Below are 10,531 nucleotides of genomic sequence, written 5' to 3'. Positions count from 1 at the left end.
TGTCAAACGCCAAAGTACCTTCACTTTAAGTAAAGGCAGTTTAGTGACCCAAATATAGGAGCCCCTTTTCTCTTTGGTTTAACTTTTAGACGGATCACAGACTACCATACTTCATGCTTCGGCACGCACCAAACGCTTGGGCGTAAAAAGCGAATTCAAAGCGAATTTCCACCAAAATATGTACATTGGTACAATTTAACGCAAGTCTTCTGCTAGTAAGCGTCTGCACTCAAAGGTTGTAATTTTGTGGACACAGTTTGCTGTAAGTAAAGATATCATCATTGAATGCCACTTCTGCCCAAGGCAAATGGAAGCATTCTACTTGCAACACCAAAATCTTTAGCACCAATGCTACACTTGCAGCCTTGATTCAGGGAAAGAGTATCTGAAAGTTTGGATGGCCATACTCTTTTTGAAAGTCGATTACGACTTTTTTTCACTACAAGCGTTTTATTTACAAACTGAAATAACAATTTACAATCATCATAGACCTGCTAACTGATCATCGCACATGGTAGTGTGTAATCCGTTTACAATGTAAGGACGGATAAAAGGCGTAATGTTAAGTCCCTTTTTTCTCATTTCTGGGTCGCGTGAGACGTAACACCATTTTTTTTAACTGTTACTTTAGATAAGATCCTCTTGGTAACGACAGCCTTCAGCAAATTTTGTCGTCCGTCCTGGTTTGATAATCAATTTCCTTTGCTATTAAAAATATTGACGAAGGTAATTCTGAACCAATATTTTTATTTGGAAACAATGGGATGGACTGAGCTGAAAACATAAAATTAAGCAAAATTAAAAATTTTGAAAAAAACCCACGACGGTAAAAATTTTATTGAAAAATAATAAAATAACTCAAAACCCCCGACTTAACCCAATTATATAGGAATATCCGTCGGGGGCTGCCTTTAAACCAGCTAAAGGATTTCTAGTGTCGTGAATACAATTAATTATTGAAGAATTGTAGATGTTTAACGATGACATAAAATACACTCAGTTAATTGTTGAAATTTCATATAGAAAAGGCAGCCCCCGACGGATATTCCTATATAATTGGGTTAAGTCGGGAGTTTTGAGTTATTTTATTATTTTTCAATAAGATTTTTACCGTCGTGGGTTTTTTTCAAAATTTTTAATTTTGCTTAATTTTAAATCAGACTTTTTAAGCTAAGCGTCCACTTGTCGGTATCGTACGCAACGGACGTATCGCACGCAACGGATCGTAGTATTATTTATATAGAAACTCAAACAAGTGCGTCCACCTGTCCGCATCGTACGCATCGCACATCTTATTTGAGTTTCTATATAAATAATGCTACGATCCGTCGCGTGCGTTGCGTCCGTTGCGTACGATACCGACAAGTGGACGCTTAGCTTTAGAGAGCATATACGAATTATAGTCTATGTAATGTGTTATTGCAATATTATTTTGCACTGATATCGTAGCGCCCTCTAGTGAGTCACAGGCGTAATTTTTATTATTTTGGAACATGCATTAAGCACGTACACATTGCTGATGAAAACAGAATTGTAATCGGACGTTTTGATTATACTGCAACATTGTTTGGCACTAATATTGTGGCGCCCCCTAGTGAGTTACAGCCATGACACCTGTCTAAGAACATGAACTCATCGAACACAAACCCTTTATTGAAAACCGCATCAAAATCAGATCATTAGTTTAGAAGATAGGTGGGAACATTACTTTGCACAAACGCACACACAAACACACAAACGCACATCTCTCACCCTAAACGCATATACCTGCTCCGTTCCGTCGTGGGTAAAAAGAAAATAAGAGGTAAAATGTTTTAGTTATGAAACATATTAGTGTTATAACAAAAAAATATCGTGAACGAGTGATTAGCAACAAAAGGACATTTTATGTGTCTTTGCCTATTGCAAAACACAGTCGAGATCGTGATTTACTAAAACTGCGCAAAAAAGGTGTTAAAAAGACCCACCAACTTAACGTGTGTTACGAAAGACGGAGGAACTCGTCATGATAAGATTGGTCACCCATCCACGGACTGAATGCACCACGTTACTCAACCTTAGCACTAACCTTACCACTTTAATCGAAACGTGCGGTAATCATTTAGGCAGCCCCTAGACCTATGTACAATAACAGTGTGCAATTTTGGAATAAAAATATTACTGTTACAGCCTTTTTGTCGTCCCACTGCTGGGCACAGGCCTCCTCTCACATGGAGAAGGATTGAGCATTAATCACCACGCTTGCTCAATGCGGGTTGGTGATTTCAGACTTTATAGTCCAGGTTTCCTCAAGATGTTTTCCTTCACCTTTTTATCAGCCATTGGTGTCTAAGTATACTTAGGAAGTACATACAAACTTAGAAAAGTTGCATTGGTACTTGCCTGACCCTGGAATCGAACCCACACCCTCATACTCGAAAGGTTGGCTCTTTACCCACTAGGCCAACACTACTAGGTCGAATAAAAATATTATGCAATTAAAAATATAAGCGCTAAAAAAATTGCACAATCTTCAATATGGCCAATTTTGCACAATTTAATTGATCGTCTCGAGCCTCTTTGCTTATAATCATCACTACAACATACTTATTAATTCTTAACATAATAGTTCAGCTTATAATATTATTCCCGCTTTAATCCCTATAGGTATCGGGCATCCAACACTTCAGTAGCCCCCCAGACGTCAACGGGAGAGGTTGTCGCTCTCCCACTCGATACACACTCTCGATACATCGAAGTTTTTAACATCCAGACAAAATGTTTAGCTGTAAATAATACTAGTGGTATTGGCATGAAAGTGGTTCAGATGTGATGTGTATTTTTTTGGATATAAGCAAGTTCGATGCCTGGTAAGAAATTTTATTTCTTTCATAGCTATAATTTGTATCATGAATAAAATAAACGAGGTGTAAAAAATAAAATGATAAAAACGTAATTTATATTAGCTTCCGCCAGTAACTTAATTTGCGAGCCGCGGAAACTACTAAAAGTAGCTTTCCTCGATAAATGGGCTATCCAACACTGACAGTTTTTTTTCAAATCGGACCTTCAGTTCCTGAGATTAGCGTGTTCAACAAGCAAATAAACTTTATAATAGAGGTGAAGTTAGGTAGACAAACTATATTCATTTAACTTGCACAAATATACAGATTAGAACCATGAAAAAACCTGGAACACCACCAAGCTATCAAAGGTAATCGTAAAAGCGTTATGATCCTAGACCATAAATCTATCAGTACGCTTTTGTTTGAAAATACACACATATGTAGGTTTAACCAGAAGGTTAAATTTTTCTGGTCTCATTCAAATAAGTAGGAAGGTACAGGAATTAAAGAGAATGGGACAGTTAAAGGTTTATGTATTGATTATGATTGAGTATGGAGTCGTGGTGGCTTAGTGGGTAAAGGACCAACCTCAAGTATGAGGGCACGGGTTCGATCCCAGGTCAGGCAAGTACCAATGCAACTTTTCTAAGTTTGTATGTACTTTCTAAGTATATCTTAGACACCATTGATTGTGTTTCGGATGGCACGTTAAACTGTAGGTCCCGGCTGTCAGTGAACATCCTTGGCAGTCGTTACGGGTAGTCAGAAGCCAGAAAGTCTGACACCAGTCTAACCAAGGGGTATCGGGTTGCCCGGGTTACTGGGTTGAGGAGGTCAGATAGGCAGTCGCTTCTTGTAAAGCACTGGTACTCAGCTGAATCCGGTTAGACTGGAAGCCGACCCCAACATGATTGGGAAAAGGCTCGGAGGATGATGATAATGATTGGGAAAAGGCTCGGAGGATGATGATACCGATTATGGTGCATCTTCATCATTATTGGCCAATTAGGTATTTCTGGTTTAGGCTATATTTTTCGGAATTTCTCGCGGGACGTGAGTGCAACTGCGAGAAACATCTATTAATTAATTTAATAATCACTTCAATGTATCGAGCCTACATACAGAGTTCCTTACTGAAAGTCATAACATCTTGGTAATAACTTTTCAAAACCCTACCATTCCTTACCAATGCCTAACTACATGTCATGCTCAAAATAGACTTGAAGTCAATCCGCGCGAATGGATGTCGGATAGAGGAAATAGCAGTGACCTACTTCCGTACTATGTATGACGAGTCCGGCTTTCAAAACGGATACGATTTTTGCTTACAATTGGTCACAGTTTACTACTGATAAATATAATTAATAACACAGATTACTATAATAGTTACTACGTGTAATAGCCGAATTTGCTGAGCTTTAGTGATTCGGAAGTAGACGTGGTAGATACAGCATTAGATAGTGAAAACTTGTAATTGGCCATATCCTACTTATAATAATTACTATTGTAATACCTAGCTGTAAGTTTTCCAAAAAATGTAAAATAAAAATATATATATAAATGCATATTATTATCAATTTAAGAGATTGGAAAAAACTACCAGCATGGCACTTTTTAACAGTCTTCAAAAAACAGGAAGAGGTTATCAAGTCGTCTGTTCTTTATGTTCATTTTTTGTTTGGTTAGTTAAACGGGCTAATTACCCGACTGCGCTTCGCAAAGGAGGGTAATCTGTTTATCTTAGAAACTAGTCCAGATGGACTGCCTTAGTAAGTTGGTAGTAGTAATTAGTCTAATTTCTATCCATCAAAATTACGGGCAGAAGCTTTATAATCATAAACTGCGTGACGATGATAAAACATCTATCGTGGTAGCCTAGTGGGTAAAGAACCAATGTCTCAAAAATGAGTGCAAGTTCGATTCCAGATCTATCAAGTACTAACTTTTCTAGTAAATTATTGTATGTACTTTCTGAGTATGTCTTAAAACACCAATGCCAGATTAAAGGTGAATCAAAGCATGTCGAGGAAACCTAGACTATTAAGTCTGAAATCACCAACCCGCATTGAGAAAGCGTGGTGATTAACGCTCAATCCTTTTCTGTGTAAGAGGAGGCCTGTGCCCAGCAGTGGGACGATAAACAAGGCTAATGATAATGATCTTTATACATGTTTGTACCAGATTTTTAAGAAACATTCGATTACCCAATTCCAATGTTCCGAAGATGTTTTCACTACATACAAACAGACGAAAAAAATATTCTTCATAATAATTATAAGTACGTAGATAATGTGCTAGAACTTTGTAGTTTCTAGGTATACATAAGTAAAGCGATCTTAATCGAAGTTTTCCAACGCATTGGAACCGACTTCTCGCCATTGGGGAAATGGCTTTCTTATTGACTTAACGCTCTTAACTTAACAAGCTGTGCTCACGGGCTTTACTTGAATTTTCCATTTAGGTACTTTCGAACTAAGTTGCTGACAGTTTTTCTTACCGCCGTTTATCTTGGTTTAGCGAATTTGTTCGTGGTTTTGGTCTTGTTTATTTTGAAGTTTATTTACTTAGGTTCTGGTCTTGTTAGTTTTGGTTGGATTTGTAGAAGCTAAGGTTTGAGTTTAAATGCAATGTGTATACATCGCAATACTTGGGGATGTTTGTGACACAGAAAATGAATACATTCATTTGTTGACTGTACTTTTTGCTTGAAATCGGGTTAAATTCTAAAACGTGTCGACTTGGTGAAAACATAAAAGTTTATAATTTAAGTTTCACTAACTGGACACGTATCAAAATCTTAACGTGTCGAGTTGACGACATGATAAATGTTAAAATTTTGAGTTTCACCAACTGGACACATTCGTGGTGAGTTAAGTGTGTCGAGATGACGAACGACCCGTTTTATCAGAGTCAGATGACAAAACAAAAAACTTGTTAGTTCAGAAATTTTTAAGTCATCTATCTATTTGTAGTTGAAATCAAAATTAGATATGTAAATTGTAAAGTTTAAACACTTATATTTAGCCTCTATTTCGAAGAAAACTTTAAGGCTTTCGATATCACAGAAACGTCAAATTAATTTGCGGAATTGAAATTCTTGAAATATTGTGAAGAGAACTTTTAAACTTGATTTTCAGAGCCATTTCTCTACGATTTTCTTTAATTGGCATGACATCTATAAACGTGGTAATTTCCTTCTACGTTTAAATAAGAATTTTACTCGCGAGCAGTAAAAAAGCCAAGTTCATTTCCTTCATTTAATGATATAATAAAAACGTGAGAACTAGAATTGAGGCGAAAAACCAAAAATCTAGTAAACTCCTTCTTAATTAACTCGGACTGCACTTGTTTCCCGTTTTAAGATCTTTTTTACGTATCGGATTTACCGAAAAATCAATCATCGAATTCGTGTTTACACACATAACATGTCCATTTCCCTAATAAGTTCTTACTGAAATAAAAGGAGATCAGATCGGTTGGGATGACAATTGACAGACTAGGCAGATGATGAGTGCTCTTGATAAAAAAGTAGCCCAAATAAACAACCAGACATGACCAAGTACCCAATTAGATACTACTAGTTTGAAACGTCCTATCATATTGATTCCTGAAACTGAACCCAAACACGATTGACACAGTTCGTCACTACTTCAGTACACTCACAAAGTTATAGGCAGTAATTCGGCTACCGTTTCGTGACTAGCCTAGACAATTAGGCTTTGTACCCAATTTGTACTAATAAGGGCAGGGCTCTGTAGCGGGTGTGTCGTACCTAATCACATGAAATCCTATCACATACATATTTATAAGTACTTTATGATATTCTATGGCGAATTGTAAAAAAAAACTTAATCCATTCAGTGGTCCACAGGAGTCATTTTTCGTTTTCATAATTTACAACATCATGTAGAGCAGAAAAAAGTATAGCAGTATCGAATGTTTTGACCAACTGACAGCTGTCAGTTTTCAAATGAGAATTTCCGTTGTTTGGACTGACCATAGACATAATATAGTAAACAGGACTGCGCACTTTTAACCAAAAAACGAGCCGAGTGAAACAGTTAGTACGGAGGCCGTCTAATAGGGTGACTATGAGATTAAGCTATGTGAGACCAATCCCCGGATTGCTAAGATTATTAAACACAGATTGGTGTTGAAGTTTTAACTTACGCAGTTTGTGACCTTGAAATATTAATATAGGCTTTTAATAAATTAGCGGGAATTGGCAGTAATAAAAACAGGATATTCACAGTGCAGACTGATTTTTTTGTATTTTTGCTTCACATATAGACTGCTGAGCCATTTATATCGCCTTTCTACATTTTTTTGGGAAAGTATAACAATAGTACAACAGTTTTAAAATCCATCACCCATATTTTGACTCATTACAAGAATTCATGGGCACCCTAGTTGTTTGATTTACGAAAATGTTATTATTAGCTTACCTGTGGAATGATACATTGCAACCACCATAGGATTCACTTTCACAAGTATAAAAGCAACACTTTTTCACCATTTTAATAGTTTAAATTGATTTAATACAAACAATTAATATAAACAATATTTTAAATGCTGATTACGCGCCAAGAATGTTCAGGGTTACCGCTAGAAAATAAAAAAAAGCAAAATAAAAATTTATGTTGTTTATGTTTTAATAATTAATACGAATAAATTAATGCGATTGTTATTAATTTGTTGACTTACATTTGTTAAAATAAGATAAAAATATAAGTGATTCAGTTGTTTTTTTTGGGAAAACAAAACTGTTGATTACAACATATTTTATGCTGGCAAGGTGTTAGAAAGAGACTAACGGCCTCCGTTCTTACTATGCCTCTCGGCTCGGATTTGGCTCTGTACATTATGCAACCAATTTAGTACCTTATTGCGTTACAATAGAGTTCATTTTCGTAAATATATTTTGAGAGTGCGCAATCTTGTTTAGTATTATTACATCTATGGTACTGACTGACTCTTAAATGGTGTTCTAATTTCTCGCACATTTTTTTTTTTGTATTTATTTGGTTCCAAATTTATTTATTTTTTACTTGTGCTAATCAACATATATTAAACAGTACATTAACGTATTTAATTTAATGTGATTAGGTATGACACACTTTGTATAGCTGGCTTCTGTCAATCTTGTTCCATTTAAGAAAATAATTTTATTGAGATTGATTCAAGTTAGTGTCAAAGTTTGTCACAGTCAAAAGTATTTTTTGGGAGATCCATCATCAATTATGTCTTTTATTATAATTCAATTTTGTAATTTCTCACTATCTTGGTTGCTAGTCAAAATTTTATCCCAAAATATTTTGGTGTAGTCCGAATTTTAGGAATCTGAATATTATTTTAGATACCTGCTTTGTATAAAACAGTTGAAAGAGTAGAATGGTGTAGCTTTCGGCTCCGATAAATATGCGTTCAATTATGATTTGATTAGGTTTATTGGCGCACGTAATAATGTAACAACCTTCTTTGCAATATGTAAGGTTTAAGTACGACAACAGGCATCTACATTATATTAACTAGATATCGATTACTTTTAACCAAAAACATTTCCGAGCATTCCGTGTGGTTTCGCGTTTGCTTTACATAAGTACTACTGACATAAATTTGGATTTTTGGATTAGCCAGGTTAGTGCGTCGCAACATTTTTGTGGGCGCAAAATATTTCATCTTTGTTCTATTTTGTTTACAAAGCACACTGAACATGTTTCCCGCATAAAGTGTTCGGTACGTTGTATGCGGGATATTGCAAAAGTTATTCCATACATTTTCTACGGCAAATATTTTGGGAATGCTCAAATATTTGGAAAACTTACCTCGTTACTCGTTCGTACTAGGTAAGTTTTTTGATAACTCCATAAGATGCAATTGTGTGAGAATGATGACAATTAAAATTTCAGTTATCTTACTTATAAACAAGATAACAATTAAGATTTAGATTTTAAATACACGTATCTCTTAAAAGAAATGTCTTGATTTCCAGTGCCTAAATCAACCAATCAACCACTATTTTAATCATGCTAATATTCTAAACGCAAACAAAAAAATATACGCCAATGCTTAGTACCTACAAACTTATAAAAAAAAAATCCGCTATGACCTTCTCTGTTCTAAATATAATTTCGCCGTTACCAATGCAAAATATTTTACATAGGTATTCAATGCTGCGTTTGCATAGTATTATATCTGGCTTACCATCGATAAGTTTAATCTCGACTCTGATATATGGTAATCTCGCTTCGAACCAAACTATTTTCAGCATCGTTAGGTGTTCCTGTGCTAGTAAATAATGGACTGCAAATATCTTCTAGCTTTACATCATTATTTTATGCAATTTTGTCGTCTATATCTATGGGTTTAAGACTGATATTCCTTTGCGCGTTAGATTATTTACTTGCTTTAACCGACCTTTAATACCATTAGTGTTAAAGTAATGGACAGTTTTAGTTTTTCTGGGTTACTTGATGTCGTTAAATCAATCAATCCTTATTAGGGACTTGTACCTATTGACTTCACAAGTTTGATGTTGACATCTCCATCTATACTTGTCACAGTATGTACCTACTTAATATTATGTTCTCCGTGCATGATAGTTCACATTTTTTCCAATCTTTACTCTTTTACTACTTTTGATAACCTTAAGAAAGGTCAGTCCGACATTTTACACCATCCTCAATTGATTTGAAGGCAATATTAGATTTAACAAAACTTTGGTGAACGGTCATTCTTCCGAGCTCATCCCAATTTTCTTCATCCTCATTTCTACAACTAGCTTTATTGTCATAGCTTATTTTTTTTTAAATAACTAAAGAAAAGCTATAATCCTACAGCTGCAGCACAAACGATTAAAAACATTAATCCTCTTACAAAGAACATTAAAGACTAAAAACAAAAGAGAATCGACGCCGACGCTCCAAGAATTAAAAGAGACTGTAATTGCTATAAACTCCGACACCGTGCTTGCACTAATACCTGTATTATTAAGAAATATACTGCAACAAATAAATGAAGATGTAGTGAGACTGTGTTCATAAATTGCTGGACACACTGCACTAACAGTGCTGGCTTGTTAGTGAGGAAAGAGAAATGGACGAGTAAATTCTCACGTATGGAACGTTAATTTTATATAGGACACAGATCATCTGAATTATTTCAGTGATGCGAAGTTGACAAATTTTATTCTGGATATCTAGGTATCTGACAACAAATTCAAAAACGTTTATTCAAATTAGGCTGATAAATATCAGCACTTTTCCAACACCAATGCTATGGTTACGCCATAATAGAATTTTTATCCATGAGGAAATATTGTCATTAGGACCTACTTCTCTTTAGAAACGTCGGTACGTTGGACGGTGAATAATCGTAAAACAAATCCATTTGAATAGCATTGGAAATTGAAATATTAATTGTGCACAGGTTATGCCTGTAATAGTACCTATCTAAATTATGTATATAACACCTACAAATTTAATCGCGCTATAATTGGAAAACTATTGTAAAATAAATCAGTTTTCAATATAAATTAAATAAATTAATGAATTTTGATATAAGCTGACCACATTCAGTATTCATGGAATATACAAGCTTGTCGAAAGTTGTCGCTTTCATCATATCCATGAAATATTTGTAAAGGTTTTGTGGGCATTCAATATATTTGTTCGATTTATTTTTTGATGGAAAATATGGCGACTGCA

At 35.1% G+C, this 10,531-nt stretch overlaps 1 protein-coding gene across 1 annotated transcript in view; it reads left to right on the top strand.

Annotated features, from left to right (window-relative positions):
• Positions 1-2,687: 2,687 nt before the first annotated feature.
• The window catches only part of LOC124634466, a 28,594-nt gene continuing 20,750 nt past the window's right edge, over positions 2,688-10,531 (top strand). Inside the window, exon 1 of the mRNA XM_047170063.1 lies at positions 2,688-2,849. Within this exon, the coding sequence (XP_047026019.1) occupies positions 2,843-2,849 (7 nt within the window). The 5' untranslated portion in view covers positions 2,688-2,842. The remainder of the gene's footprint in view (positions 2,850-10,531) is intronic.

This window comes from Helicoverpa zea, chromosome 11 (genome assembly GCF_022581195.2).
Source record: "Helicoverpa zea isolate HzStark_Cry1AcR chromosome 11, ilHelZeax1.1, whole genome shotgun sequence".
NCBI lineage: Eukaryota > Metazoa > Arthropoda > Insecta > Lepidoptera > Noctuidae > Helicoverpa > Helicoverpa zea.
The sequence above is the reverse complement of the archived record's forward strand: the minus strand, read 5'-3'. Positions and strand labels throughout refer to the sequence as shown.